General features: G+C 47.5%; 1 protein-coding gene across 1 annotated transcript in view; it reads right to left on the reverse strand.

Moving 5' to 3' along the window:
* Nucleotides 1–6,501: 6,501 nt before the first annotated feature.
* The window catches only part of NECTIN4 (nectin cell adhesion molecule 4), an 80,731-nt gene continuing 71,810 nt past the window's right edge, over nucleotides 6,502–15,422 (reverse strand). The window contains exons 6-10 of the mRNA XM_053368828.1: nucleotides 12,533–12,684; nucleotides 11,647–11,794; nucleotides 10,762–10,840; nucleotides 8,404–8,565; nucleotides 6,502–7,366 (exon numbers count right to left, since the gene is read on the reverse strand). Of these exons, the coding sequence (XP_053224803.1) occupies nucleotides 7,094–7,366; nucleotides 8,404–8,565; nucleotides 10,762–10,840; nucleotides 11,647–11,794; nucleotides 12,533–12,684 (814 nt within the window). The 3' untranslated portion in view covers nucleotides 6,502–7,093. The remainder of the gene's footprint in view (nucleotides 7,367–8,403; nucleotides 8,566–10,761; nucleotides 10,841–11,646; nucleotides 11,795–12,532; nucleotides 12,685–15,422) is intronic.

The raw sequence follows: 15,422 nt of genomic DNA on the forward strand, positions 1-15,422 counted from the left end.
CTTTGCCTAACACTTATCTTCAATGGGACCTTAAGGTTCAGTTAGGCTTCACTGGGGTTGGTACAACTGCAGTCTGCTTCTCCTACAAGGAGTAGCGTGCATGGAAAACAGCTTAGCATGAGGGTGCATTTCCGGAACTGCCTTCATTCTGCTGCATTGTACCGGTATTTCACACATTTGGCTTGATCCAGCAGCCAGGCTCTCCTTACACCCTTATGGATACTTAAGGTATCCATAAGAATAGCCGCTTCTTTTGATAAGGAACCAATAGTGGTATTTACGTCATATTTTAGCACAGGGGATCCATTCAGCCATGGGTGTAGCTGGGCCCTTGATCAAGTAAAACAATAGGGATACTTAATTAACTGACCTAACAAAAGTCCTGCTCCCCCAACCACGTTTTGCTCCCTCCCCCAACAAAAACCCTGGCTATGCCCATGCATTCAGCCATCAGAGACATAGCCTCAAGGCCTGACTTGAAATCTCCAGGTTTGCCTGGCGCCTTCCAGGTAGAAGGTGGAGGGTGAGTAGGAGTGCCTTTAACGTTTTAAAAATAAAAATAAAATAAGTTGCAGCTTACAACTTACAGCCCAGCAGAAGCTGGATGCAAATTATTGCATAGATTGGGGGTGGGGCTGCCCTCCTCCGCTCCACTCTCCCAATTAACCTCTGTCTCCAGGATCCAGCCTCTGACATCACCCCTAAGTTTCCATTATGGGCCCTGAAATCTGAGGGTCTGGGATGTTCCTGACGAGGTAACCCTACACACTGGCAAAGCTTCCCTGTAAATTTGGCCAGTCATTTTTTAATGCAGTTTATGCTAGTGGACATCATTACATCTTGTGGTGGTGAATCCCATGAGTTGATGCACATTCTTTGGCCTGGAATTGTACACCTGATCCATTTCCTTGGGTGGTTTACTAATTTTCTAGGATTATGAGAGAAGAATAGGAAAACTCTCCCTGACCACTTTTGCCAAACCAGGCAAAAATCTGTAAAGATTTACAAATCCATCCAACAACACACAAGTCCTGGGGTGCCAAAGGTGCAATTTATTTACAACAGCAGAAGTGCATGTAAGAGCGCCCCAAAGTCCCTTCCTATACACAGAAAGACACTTGCATAATATTTCTCTATATATATCTATACACACACACACACATTCACAGGCATCCATTGCTAGGGATTTTATATACACATTTACAGATTATACAAGGACCTCAAGGGTCCTAGAAGCAGATGACACAGCCTTTTCCTAAAATTCTTTCTTTAAAAAAAAGACAACCAAGAAATCATAATAATACATGTAAAAGGACGTAAAAGAGAGTCATATAAATTCACTTTGGAAGCGCCTTATCCTTATGGGTGCAGAATAAATGCATCCTCTTCGGGACTGAGGCAGTGGGCACGAAATTTGGGCACAGCCCCTGCTGGTGGAGAACAATTAAAACAAAAGAGGGGTTGGGCCACCTGAATTCCCTGTATTGCTCTGAGGTAGATCAAGATGTCTAGCAACTTGACTGTTTGGAGTTTGACCACCCAAGGTTCACTCAAAACCTTATTCAACTTCAAAGCTCACTGAGCTTGGTGTCCCTGGACATATTGTAGTTTATCAGTTTTGGCCTACCTGGCTGGGGTGCCGTTACAGTTGGTCAGCTGGTTAGAGAAATGGTAGTTCATTTGGACCGCAGTCCTAAACGCACATTACAAAGGAGTAAGCACAGTTAAAACAAAATGCTGTGTTGGTTGGGGCTGGTGGGAGCTGGAGTTCAAAAGATCTGGAAGTTATCAGATTGTGGGAAAGGCTGAACTATAGACTTAAACTGGCTTAATAGTCAATTTCTTCCCAGGAAGCTATAATTCTATGGTGGTGCAGACACACAACTCTAATATTCCCAGCGTTCAGTCATGAGTGCTATTGCTTATGTACCCTAAAGGACTGGGATCCAAAAAACAGTCAAGTGAGGACTGAGTGTGACCATAGAGAGGTTTTTTTCCCCTTGAGGGGGCGTGCAGAAAACATGGAGGGGAAATGGAATGGAGGAAGGTACAGCTTGGCTGGCTGGCATAGTGAACAGGAGCGCTCACACAGCAACATTTTGGGTTGAATCCAGCGCAAGTCATGCTAAGAGTATACCCACTGAAATTAATGGACATGACTAACATGGGTCCATTAATTTAAATGGACCTACTTTGAGTAGAACTTAGCTGAATACAACCCTTTATTTCCAGTCCCACTTGTAGATCTTCTAAACAGGAAATTCTGAAGGCCCGCATCAACCCACAGTTCCTTGGGTTCTCTGCAGGCAGGCATGACGGCTAAAGTGGTATTAAACCTAAGTTTGTGGTGCAGACTTGGTTGCCATTTTAAGTGGCCCAGGCCAGGCCACAAGCAGCTTTTGGAGAAAAACTGGACGGATGGATAGATAGGGAATAGATAAATCAAACAGACATATAGATATATACATACATACATATGAGAGATGCACATACGGTATAAGGGATCTGGATGTAAATATATCAAGAGATCCCTATTCTATCTTTGTTCTAAAACTTTTGGTAAAGTGTATTTATAGTTATTTGTTCAAGAAATGCTCCATTTTGGAGTGTGCGAGGAATTCCATACCAAAATTAGCTTCTGCCCCCTTTCCTGGGTTTATGACCTTCCTGTCAAAAAGGATGTTGGATAAACCAAAGCATAATAAAGACTTGTGTCCAGAGACTTCAGGACCAGATGGGTGACAAACCTTTGAGAACCAACATAAATCTCTTGTAAACAAATGCTCTGTTCACCATTTTGTAAAGGAACGGCTTCAATTAGAGGTCTCTTTGACCACTAGATTAGAGAAAAGTTGCGTAGCCTGGCAGATTTGCAGGCATGTCTTAATTGTGGTGATAATTGCTCTGCGTTATGAAATTCTCTGACTCGGTAACTCTGATGTCAGTTTGTGACTGGATCTTTTAGGGTAGGTTTGTGGCCTCTTGGGGAAAAACACCACCACTCTCCTCAGTTTGTATAGTTGCAGTGTCTCAGAGTTTGACATTTCTGAAACTACAGGGTTCTTGCCTTAAGAGCCTCCAGGAGATGGAGTAGACTATCAGAAGCGGCCGAATCACGTGGAAAGGCAACTCATGGCTTGGGTATGAAACGTTTGCCTTTAGCTGCACTCTCCTGTCCACGAGGCTCCTCTCTGACTCATCACGCCCAGGTAGCCTCCTCCCCAGAACCTACAGGTGCTCTGTTAGATTTCATCCTCTCAAAAACCAGACTCCACCCCTAACCTGCCGTTGAGCTTCTAAACCCCTTCCTCTGCGTCTTGGGGTCTGAGCCTCAGGAGAGCAGTGGCAACCATCCCAGCTTGCTTTCTCCTTCCAAGTTAAGAGCTGCCTTTTGGGATATCAAGAATAGCTGCAATAAGACATTACAACACCATACTGACAAAATATTACACTAACACCAGGGGGGTGGGCTTGGCCCAAGAGCCTGCGCCAGACCCCTTAAACTGCATTTTATGGCAAACATAACTACCATTATTGCTATAAAATGCAGCTGAAGCACTCAAGTGTGGCATGGCTAGGCACTACGGAGGCTTTTGAAGGCAACCGTGCTTGTCATCAAAAGTGTGCTCTTAGTAGATTTGGCCCACTTTATTGCTTCTTGTTCAGTGCAGCTAACACCTTATTTCATTCATATATCCATATTATCCTTCCAATAAACTCGTTAGGTTAGGGCTAAGGGTGACTGGCCCAAGGTCATCTTTTGAGCTTCACAGCTGACTGCTCTGAACTTGGATCTCCCTGGTCCTAGTCCAACACACTAATCACTATTATTTATTAATTTCATAAAATTTATATGCCACTTGATTATTTTAAAAAACCCCTCAAAGTGGTTTGCTGCATCACTGACTATATCACTGTATCACTTATTATTATTAATCTTTCCTTTCTTTTGTAGTGAAATAATCCCCAAGACATGCAGAACAGGAAGCAATAAAATACAAAGAGGAAGCTTTTAATGAATGCTCTAGGGCCTCCTTGCCATCCCAGAAGGATCTCAGGGGCACATTCCCACCATTTAGAGTGCTATGATGCCACTTTAAACACTCCTGGATCCCCCCCAAAGGAATTCTGGGAACTGTAGTTTGTGAAGGTCGCTGAGATTTGTTAGGATGTCACTATTGCCCTCACAGGACTGCAGTTCCCAAAGTTCCCTGTGAGGAGGGATTGATTGTTCAAACCAGAGCTTTTTTTCTAGCTGGAACTTACTGGAGCCCAGTTCCAGCAATTCTCATGTGGGTGCCATTGCTATTACAAGAGAACAAGGTGAGTTCTGGCACCTCTTTTCCTAGAAAAAATAGTGCTGGTTAAAACATTCTGGAAATCATGGCTTTGGGGGAGGAATAGGGGTCTCCTAACAACTTTCAGCACTTTTAATGAACTACAACTCCCAGAATTCTTTGGGGAAGCTATGAGTATTTGAAGTGGTACCATAGAGCTTTAAATGTATGGTGCAAATGTGGCCTAGGTGTTGTGTTGGAACCTTCATTTTAGTTCGACCTCCCACTAATTGCAAAAAAGCAACATTTCAGCTCACCCAAGGTAAGCCAGAAGCTCCTATGCTAAGACTATATTTTATGTGATCATTTTTCTTAACGTACGTTTACTCCTGGCACGGGATACGGGGCACCTTCGTGGAACAAAACTTTAGGTATGCAAAGCTACCCTTAGCTGCCATCTGCTTCCGCAGAACTTTTCACAGAGGCGTCATCCAAGACATGGGCATAGCCAAGTGGGGGCAGGGAGTGGAAGCTGCCTAAATCAATAATAATCAATAAAAATACATAGCAAACTGAGGTTCTCCCCACCCCACAAAAATCCTGGCTATGCCCATAACCCAAAGTACCTTGAAATGGTGTTTGCTAACATAAAGCGGCTGGATTCCGACCCAGTATGACCTCCTTGCAGTCTGCAGCGCATGGATGTTGTTCAAAAGCACCAGCAACGTATTTCCCCATTTACTAGTGAGTACACAGTCTGGGGGATTTGAGGCTGTCCCCATTGGGCAAAAACAAAAACCAGAAACCAGAACGAGGTATGCTTTTGCACAGACTGGGAAGAGCTGTGACTGCTGCATTGCATGGGGTTGGACTAGATGATCCTTGGGATCCCTTCCAACCCTTCAGTTCTACGGTTCTACATGTTGGAACTGCTTGAGTCAGAAAGGCCAAGGGTTGGTTCCTACAGCCTCACCACCTAATTAAACTTAGCATGTGTATGACACCATTTGAGCGCTCAGAAAAACCTCACACACATTATTTCGTATCACACCAATCCAGTAAGGTAGAACAGTATTATTACCCCCACGCTGTAAACCAATGAGTCCAGGGGCTGGTATAGTGATTCAGCATCTGCCTAATGCTCTCTGGTGGTGGCGCTCACAATTTGCATGTGTGAATGGGGCTATATCAGATCTAGATCTAACTTCGTGTCCTGGCAAGCACAACCCTTTTCCTGAGGAGACACTTCAAACATTTGGCTTGAGTCCTTGTGGGATAATCAGACGCCCAGTGGAGGAACACGGAGAAGCACGTGTGCTTTCTTGCGTGTGCAGACATGCACCCCTCGGGGCCAGCTCAGCCATCTGTGACACCTTGTTTGATGGCTTCAGCAGCGGATGATTTTGGGGGGGGGGGTGTTGAACCAGCCATAAATCTCCACCATGGGAATTTTGTGACACCCCTCGCTCCCCCTGCCCCAAACAAACACACAGTAGCTCCAATGCAAAAAAAGGTTTTCAAAGGCACCAGTTGACTTGTTCGGCTGTGACCCCTTGAGAGGGGCTGTGACCCCTTGAGAGCCCAGGGGTTATATGCACATGTGAAACGGACTTAAGAGAGGGGATGAGAGAGAGAATATGATACATTGCACAAAACTTCCAACCTTCTATGACTGTGGATATACAAAGGGCAACGAGAGCCACAATCCCCCTTTCCCATTTCACCACCCAGGATGCAAGAATAAATCCCAAAAAATGTCCTGGCATTTCACTGTTCCCCGTTCCATGGTGCTGGCAAGTCCTGCTGTCTTCCTGCTTCGGAAGCAGTTTTGGTCTGCATAGCTTGCACGAGTGGCAAGGGGTTTGCCCAAATGAAAACCGATCTCCGGGTGATCGCACTGGAAGTGGTGGCACAACCCACCCCAGCGGGACAGGGCTGGCTGGATGTTTCATCTGCCAAACCGGAACTGTAGCCACTGGAATCCTTTGCATTCATGCACAAGTTGCGTTTTGGATGGGGCTGGGTGAAAAAGCGTGCGTCTCGGTGTCATCCCCACAGGAATCGTATCAAGGATTGGGGAGGGTGGAATCCTGCCCACGGGCATCTCCCAAGCAGGGAATCTCCCTTGCAGGGCTCCCCTGAGGCCCGCCGGGATTCCTTGTCTCTGTGCCTACATTCAGTCTTTGGGAAGCTAGCCTTTCAAGGTAATAATAATTATATAAAATAAAAACAATGATTTTATTGCTTGCCTCGGCAAGGCTTTGGGGAGCTTCTGTCCGTAACCGCAGGGGGCCACAAACGTTCAACTAATAATAATAATAATATTAACAACAATAATTAGAGGGGAGGAGGCACAAAAGTTTCACGGTTCTGTCCCTGAGCCAAGATAAATGCGCCGCTGCCCGGTGGCATCCTCAGAATCGCTTGCCCTGTATGTGTAGCCTCAAAACATTTTAAAAAAACACGACACAAAAACGCAGGCCAGGCAATGTCACCGTCCCGCCAAAGTCAGAAAAGACATGGGGTGGGGGAAGCTTTCCCAATTTCCGAACCGGCTGTTGATCCACCCCACTGGGAATGAGTTGGTTCCCTCCTCGAGTGGACGGAGCAAGAGAAGACCATGGCCAGGATTCCCGGGGAAGAAGAACGGGGTGGTGAGGCCTGCGGAGATCTCCAAGGGCAGCTGCATGGCGGCCGGGTGGCTCAGAAGGAGGTGACAGCCTTGGCTCCCTGGCCCAAGGGAGGCTCCGGCAGGCCATTGGGAAGTGGGTTCAGTGCTCTGTCGGGTCCTGGGGCTCCGTGGCAGGGGGCAAAGGTCACACCAGGTGTCCCCGGCCATTGATGTAGATGCCGTTGGAGGTGGGCTTCGCCCGGAGGGTGCCATTCTCTTGGACAAAGTGGGTCATGGCTTGCTTGATGTTCTTCTCGCTGTCCCGCTGCTCCTCTTCCTCCTGCTCCTTCTCCTCTTTCTCCTTCTCTGTCTGGTCCTCCTGGACAGGGGTGGGGGGTGGCGGGGGGAGCTCTGTCTGCGTCTCTATCTCCCGCACTGTCGATAAGGTGGAGTAGCTACGTCCTTCGGCCTCCTCGCTCTGAGCAGGAGAGAGAAGCAGGGTGTCAGATATTTCTCCCATACACACACACACAGCTTTTTTTCTGGGGGGACGGAGGGGTACACATACCCCTAAACATTTTGTTAATCTTTGTACTTTTGTCCATTTACTGTATTCCCCCCCCATAAAATGGTGATTTTCTTGAGTCAAAATGAGAGTACCCCAAACATATATATTTTTTAGAAAAAAGCTCTATCTATCTATCTATCTATCTATCTATATCTATCGCAACAAAGTGGTTCACAACAAAAATACATGACACCAGACAATGAAAACCATATTTAAAAAGTTAAGATTTTTTATCTTTTAATTCGCTTTAAGTCTATTGCTGTTTTAACTTTTCAGAAGTCTTAAATGGTTGTTGGCTATTTTTCTTGCTAATAATTTTTTTATTTCTGAATTTATTTCTATTTGTTTTCAGTCCAATAAAAGCCTCATTGTAACAATGCCAAATTATAATACCATTAAAAAATGCCACTCATTCAAAAGACAAATTATACAATATAGGTGCCGCCCCCCATGTGCTGCAATTGATGGTTTGATGATTTACTATACTTCAGCGTTCCAAAATCTTATAAATTTCCATTACACTCCAGTCAGAATAACAAACCATTGGACTGCAGCTGTATTCATTTTATTGTCGCTGTTGATTTTCCTTAGAGATAACTTTCTTGTTTTGATCTTTTTTTGCAAACCATTTTGAGGATTTTTGCAGTCAAGTGGTGGATAGATTATTTGCAATAAATAATATATAGATCGACCGTTGTGGCAAGATGTGCTCTTAAGTGCCTGCATAGGCCTGGCAGAATAGAATTTTTTCCAGCAGGCTTGTCATGGTCCAGATAGCCAGGGACTGGCTGGGCAAAGAGCAGCGGTGGGAGACACCAACCAGGGAAGCCCCAGAGGAGGAAGGCTCAGAGCCCGGGGATTGGTAGTGGGACAGGGAGGAGAGGTCAAAGGGGGAAGACTGGGAGGAGGGGCTGGATACTGAAAGGACAACAGGGTTTGGTGCTCACCATGACAGAGCAGAGGCTGGTTTCACGCAGGCTGTCTGCCCGGAAGCTGCCCTGCCGGCTGTCCCGGCAGAGGCTGTCGGCTCGCAGGCTCTCCCGGCAAAGGCTGTCCCCACGGAAGCTGCCCTGCCGGCTTTCTGACCTCAAGGGAAGGTTTTCTTCCATCTGAAAACAAACGAGGGCATGGGGAAGGGATGGTAACAGGGAAGTGAAACTTGCAGCGCTTGTTAAAAGTTGCCCACTCCACAATTAAGCCACTCATTCTCTCTCTCTCTCTCTCTCCCCTACCACGCAGGGTTGTTGTGAGGTGGAAATGTGTGGAGGGGGGAGAATGAAGCCACATCTGCCCCCTCGAGCCCCCTGCAGGCATATAAGGCAGGGTGTAAGAGTCATATATAGATATTACTGAGCTCTGATTTGGTTCTCAAATCATGCCACCTGAGCTCTGGAGAACCTGGGGACTGACTGTGTGCAAAGCCTGCTGGGGGAAGCCAATGGTTCATCTAGTTCAATATCCTGCACTCGCAGTGGTCAAGCAGACTCCATCCACCATGGGGAACCCGCAAGCAGGATCTGAGCCCAAGAGCAGCACTCTCCCCTCCTGTGGTTTCCAGCAACTGGTATTCAGAAGCACTAGGGTCTCTAGAGACACAGCATAGCCACCGTGGCCTCTAGCCATTGATAGGCTTCTTCTCTATGAATCTGCCTCCCTTACGGCCATCCAAAGGGATTCTTTAGCTGCGATTCCTGCATTGCAGGGAGTTGGACTAGATGACCCTTCTCTATGACTCGATAAGTTGGTGGCCATCGCTGCCTCCTATGGAAGCGAGTTCCATAGTTTAACTAAGCGCTGCGTGAAGAAGTCATTTTTTTAAAAAAAGCATGTCCTGAATCTTCAGTTTCACTGGATGCCCACGAGTTGTAGCGTTATGATGAAAGAGGGAGAAAATCTTTTCTCTCTCCACTTCCTCCATGCCGTGCATGACTTCATAAACTTTTATCGTGTCACCTCTTCCCCCTGCCCCACCTGTAAGCCCCAAATGCTGGAAGCTTTCTTTGTAGGGGAGCAACAGCTCCATCCCCTGGATCATTTTTGTTGCCCTTTTTCTGAACCTTTCTTGCAACTCTGCAATATCCCTTTTGAGGTGAGGCAACCACAAGCTTTTCCCAGGTCAGAGAAGGTGGCTTCAAGTAAGATCTGAGCTCAGCCCTTCTCATATTTTGAAAGGTGGCTTGTGTGCGTGTTTATATTATTCCACTTGCTCCCTCTAGAGGGTGCTGAAGGACTTCCATGGGCTCAGCTCTGCAGCAAAGGAAGAGGGGGAAAAGAGGCTTCAAAGTTCTATCAAGCAGGCTTTTCATCACTTACCTTTCCTCTGTTCTTTCCAGACACCATCTGTGCTTTAAAGCTCTGTGTCTGAGCGCCTTTTTTTTTTGCACTGGAGCAAAAACTCTCCCTTTAAAGCTGAACCGGAGCAAACAGAAAACCCAGATTGATGTTTGCCCCAATTGAGCAAAACACTTGAACATGGAGCTCTGAAGCTCAGAGCTGTGTGGGGAAGCCCTGCCACAAGCCATGGATAAATGGGTGCCTCCAAGTTCAGAGGCAGTGTATCTGTGCAGACCAGGATGGTGTCTGAGCCTCCCAGAACCATCTGGACAACTGTATGAGACTTGAGATGCCCAGATCAAGCAAAGCACTGCTTATTTCCTGCAGCGGTGGAGGTTTTTGAACAAAGGTTGGATAGCTTGTCAGGGATTCTCTAGCTGGGATTCCTGCATTCATTGCAAGGGGTTGGACTAGACCCTTATGTTCCCTTCCAACCCTACAGTTCTATGAGAGGGGGCTCTCTATCCCCACCCACTTCCTCTCCATGGAAAAACCCAGCCTGTGCCTTCTTATCCCTTCCCAGCCAATCCACAGGGATTCCCACACTCTCTTTAATAATAATAATAATAATAATAATAATAATAATAATAATAATAATAAATTTTTATTTATATCCCGCCCTCCCCAGTCGAAGCCTGGCTCAGAGCGGCTAACAACAATAAAAGTAACACAGCATTCTAAAATCAATTCATAATAAAATCAATTCAAAATCAAATTAATGGCAACCATTGGGCTAGAGTTCTGTGAGGATTACCAAAGGAAGGGGTCAGGCTGTGCCTTGGCCAAAGGCCTGGTGGAACAGCTCTATCTTGCAGGCCCTGCGGAAAGATGTCAGGTCCCGCAAGGCCCTAGTCTCTTGTGACAGAGCGTTCCACCAGATCAGGGCCATAGCCAAAACCCTGGCTCTGGTTGAGGCCAGCCTAACCTCCCTGTGGCCCGGGACTTCCAAGATGTTTTTGTTTGACCCTCACCTGATTCCGGGTGTCAGTGCTGTGGCTGGAGTGCAGGCGCCGGATGGAGTTCTCCCTGGTCAGAGTCAGCTCTTCTTCGCTGCCGGACACAAGAAGGGGGAGAAACCAGGTGAGACAGCTATTTCCCCCCTTGCCCTCTGCCTAACAGGAATATCTCACTGCGCGCCAAGGCACCAGATGTGGCACCAGGGGGCATCTTAGTTTGGCCAGAAGGTATACCATTCAAATTAATTTAATGAATCCCATAATAACTCAGCTCCAGGGTGCCTCAGGGACAGCCTGAACCCAGAGAGCCCAGCTCAGCCCCTGAGATTATCTGCAGAAGTGCTGTTGGTCATACCCTGAGTTGACGGGGCTCATTTGACAATGACGAGAAACCAAGCCTTTGGTGTAATTGGCCTGGTCCTATGGGACACTCCGCCACTAGAGATTCAGCATGTTGTGATTCCCAGAACGTAACCCCTGCGTAGGTTGTATGACATCAGGGGTGGGGTGGGCAAGCATGTGGCTGGACCAAAGGGCACTGACAAGCCCCGATGATCAACTGATTGCCAGGGCTTGCACGCCTCTGTACAAGGTGCTTTGCAAGCCCCAACCATCAGCTGATTGTCCATACAGGCGTCATCGTGATGCCAAGTGATTGGCAGGTGGGTGTCCCCACTCACCTGTGAAACTTAGCCCACAGTGTGTGGGGGGGGGAGGTAAGAATCCAGCCCACTAGCCAAATCTAGTTCCTTGGTCCGGCTCAAAACGTAACGGGGGGACCAAGGTGATTACGGTTGGCATCAGAGAAGAGGGCTAATAACACCAAAACGATGTCATGTGAAGTGCTAGATGACACTTTGGGTCCCTTCCAATTCTATGGTTCTATCCCCATTTGCTTACTATTTCTCAGTGATGCGTTTGGTCTTTCTCTTGTGGTAGCAAGTCATGAGTATGACCACCAGGACCAGCAAGCCAAGCAGTACTACAGAGATAAGTCCTGCCCCAATCATGGAGATGGAGACCACGTCCACCTGCTTGGCCCGGTTGCCTGTTGGGAGAGACAAGAAAAGAGAGGTGAGTAGGCCATGGCAGTGATGCATGAAGGCCATGTTGAGCTTCTCTGCATGGGACTGGAAGAAGCCCACAAATCACCCCCTTGCCCAAAGTCCTACAGCACCAGTTCCCCTGAAGGACAGATCTTTAGAGAGTTACAGAAGGAGTGGCTTCCTTACAAGGAGAGGCAAAATTCTCCTATGGCTGCCAGGTGAGAGAGGAGGGAAGGCAAGCCCTTTTATTCCCCCACCACACATCGGGGGGGAGGACCTAGTCCCCTACCTTCTCCCCTATATCAAATTCTGAGGAAACAAAAAATGTGTGTGTACAGCTAGTGGTAGGCACAGCACTGATTGGCTAGAAATGGGCACGTCACCAACCCTCAACACTGGAGCAGGTTTCTTTTAAGTTTTTAAAAAATATTTTACTTTTAAAAGAAACATTGAAACAAGTGTTTACAGAGGTATGATTCCCAGAGTGGTTTAACAGTCAATCCCTCTTCTCAGGGAATTCTGAGAACTGTAGGTTTTGTTAGGGGAATAGAGGCCTCCTAATTACTCTCAGTACCCTTCATGAATGACAGCTCCCAAAACTGTTTGGGGGAAGCCATGGCGGTTTAAAGCAGTGCCCTAGTGCTTGAAAGCTATGGTGTGAATGTGGCCTGGTTTGTTGTCTAGCATAGACAAGCCAAATCAGCTCTGCTGCCCGTTTCTGAGCTGTCCCAGAATGGTACCTTTTATGCTGATGGTCGTCTCAGCCTCCTTGGTTGCAAAGCCATTGGCCACCTGGCAAACATAGACGCCTCCATCTTCAGAGTTAAGGGGTCTCTGGAAGAGCAGGGTGTCCCCCTTGATTTTCACTCCACTGGGGAGGGGGTCATTGAGCCTGGGCAGAGAGAGGAGACCAAGTCAGGAAGGGGTGGGGAAAACATCTTTATCTCTGCGGACCCAGATTCTTGCTGGGTCTTCTTTTGACACCTAGAGTTTTACCAGTGCCTTGAACTCAACTGCTCAAGACGTGTAGCACCCACTAAGTCACAGAGAGGTGCCTATTCATCACCTCCCAAACGGGCAGTTTCACACACACACACACACACACACACACACACGCACTGCTGCATCATTTGATGAAAGATGACCTGGTCTTGTGTTATCTAGCAGTCAGTATTCAGAAGCATTGCTGCCTCTCTGACTGTAGAGGCAGAGCTGAGCCACTGTGGCTAGGAGCCATCGCTAGCCTGTTCCATGAACTTGTCCAAACTTCTTTCAATCCACCCAATTTGTCCAAACTTCTTTTAATCCATCCAAGTTGGTGAGCCATTACTGTCTCCTGTGGTAGCCATTTCCGTGGTTTAACTAGGCGTTGCATAAAGAACTTTCTGTGATCTGTCCTGAACCATTCATGGGATGTCCTCAATTTCTATTCATTCAATCAATCAATCAATCAATCAATCAATTGCATTTATACCCCAGCCTTTTCTCTAAGGAGCTTGAGGTGGCATACATGGCTCTCCCCCTCATTTATTCCCCACAACAACTCTGTGAGGATATGTTAGGCAGAGAGGCCACGACTGGCCCAAGTGAAGATTTGAACCCTGGTCTCCCAAGTTCTAGTCCAACACTCCAACCACCACACCACATACTCTCTGTACTCAGAGCCGTGTATGTACATTTTCTAGAAGAAGAGTTTGGATTTGATATCCCGCTTTATCACTACCCTAAGGAATCTCAAAGCGGCTAACATTCTCCTTTCCCTTCCTCCCCCACAACAAACACTCTGTGAGGTGAGTGGGGCTGAGAGACTTCAGAGAAGTGTGACTAGCCCAAGGTCACCCAGCAACTGCATGTGGAGGAGCGGGGAATCGAACCCGGTTCACCAGATTATGAGTCCACTGCTCTTAACCACTACACCATACTGGCTCTCTACTCCAGATTTATTTATCTATTGCATTTCTATACACCCTTCTTCTCCAAGGACCTCAAGGTGATATACATGGCTCTCCCCCTCCTCATTTAATCCCCACAACAACCCTATGAGGTGGGTTAGGCTGAGAGGCAGCAGCTGGCCCAAGATCACACCCAGTGAGTTTCATGGCTGAATGGGGATTTGAAGCAGTTTTATGCTGAAAGGTGAAGGGAAAAGGTCTCTTTCTCCACTCCGTGTGTAATTTCCTACACTTCCATCGTGTCGCCTCTTCCTCACCTTTTCTCTTAAAAACATTGCAAGTATGTCCCTATTTTCGGCTGCGGGGTGTCAGAGGGCCTTCGCCAGAGGGAGAGGCACCGCCCCAAAGACGCCTCGCAAGAGGAAAAGAGGAATGGCAAGGGCCAGGAACTCCTGAACCAGATGCTCTCGCCCTTTCTGCCGCTTCCCCGCCTCAGCAACATGTCCAGGCTCGTGAGGGGAGGTGTGGGGCACAAGGGGAGGGGGGGCAGGGAAGAGGAGGGCGGGGTCAGCCATGACATCATGAACAATAGGTGCTGAAATCAAAGGGATCCCTTCCCTTTTCCCACGGGTCTCTTGCATAGCTGAGCTGGGTGCCGGAGCGTGTCCAGACAGCACCCCAAACTCTGCGCAGAGATTCGGCAAAGCGTCTGAGCCGGCGAGCGGAGCCCGGCTGAGGCAACAGCGCCGTGCCCTTCCCAACCCGCACGCACACGCAACAGACACATATGCACATGTGGGGAAGACATCTGCATGTGGGGAAAGAGCGAGGACGTATGTGCACTGCGCATGGGTACATCAACAGGAGCCTCTTGTCCACACACACACACATGCGTTTAACAGTGTTTGCAAAGGGCAAAACTTTTCTCCTTTCCTTTAGCTCCTTCCCCCCACCGCCTTTTAAATTTATCGATTTGTTCACAGCAAATGTGACAAAAGGAAAGAAAACAAAGAATCAACATTTTAACCCAGATGTTTTTAACCTTTTTGAGTCCATACGGTTCCCTTGACCAATTACATTCTTTCTGTGGCACCCCTGTGGGGCTCAGGAGCTCCGTTATGGACAGCTTCACACCCCATTTTGAACACCCTCCCTTGTGGAGTGTTCCCTCAGCCTCCTCTCTTCTCCCTTCTCCTTGGGAGTCTTCTGGGCAGCTGCCGCTACCGCCCCTGGTCTCTGAGCTACCCCCCTCAAAAGAGAGGTGCCTCCTCACATTGCCCCACAGGGGCCTGCAAAGCACCCCCGACCAGCACCAGAGGCACCATTTGCCTGGGGAGTGGTAGCCAGGGCTGCTGCAACAAACAGCTGTACAAGCCTTTGGGAGGCAGAGATGTGAGAAGGCATCAGAGGGACAAAGGCCAGTGTTGCTCGTGGCACCCCTATCGTTCAAGGCACCCAGGGTACCACGCTACATGGGCTGAAAACCCCTGGTTTAACCCATAAAGAGTTGCAGTACAAAGACACAGCACAGCCCCAAAGGCATAATCAAGTATTGATTCGATATTCCATTTACAAATAATAAAGATTAAAAAAAATTAAAAAGTATTTTCCACCTGTGAGTTCCATCAGTTTTATTGAGAATAAAAGTCCTAGGTAGTTTTAAATGAGCCAGACATTTGCATATACTGATGGTGCCTCAATATTTGCGTAAGAAATAAAATCATGCCATATTTAAAAA

Source organism: Podarcis raffonei, chromosome 16 (genome assembly GCF_027172205.1).
Source record: "Podarcis raffonei isolate rPodRaf1 chromosome 16, rPodRaf1.pri, whole genome shotgun sequence".
Taxonomy (NCBI): Eukaryota; Metazoa; Chordata; class Lepidosauria; order Squamata; family Lacertidae; genus Podarcis; species Podarcis raffonei.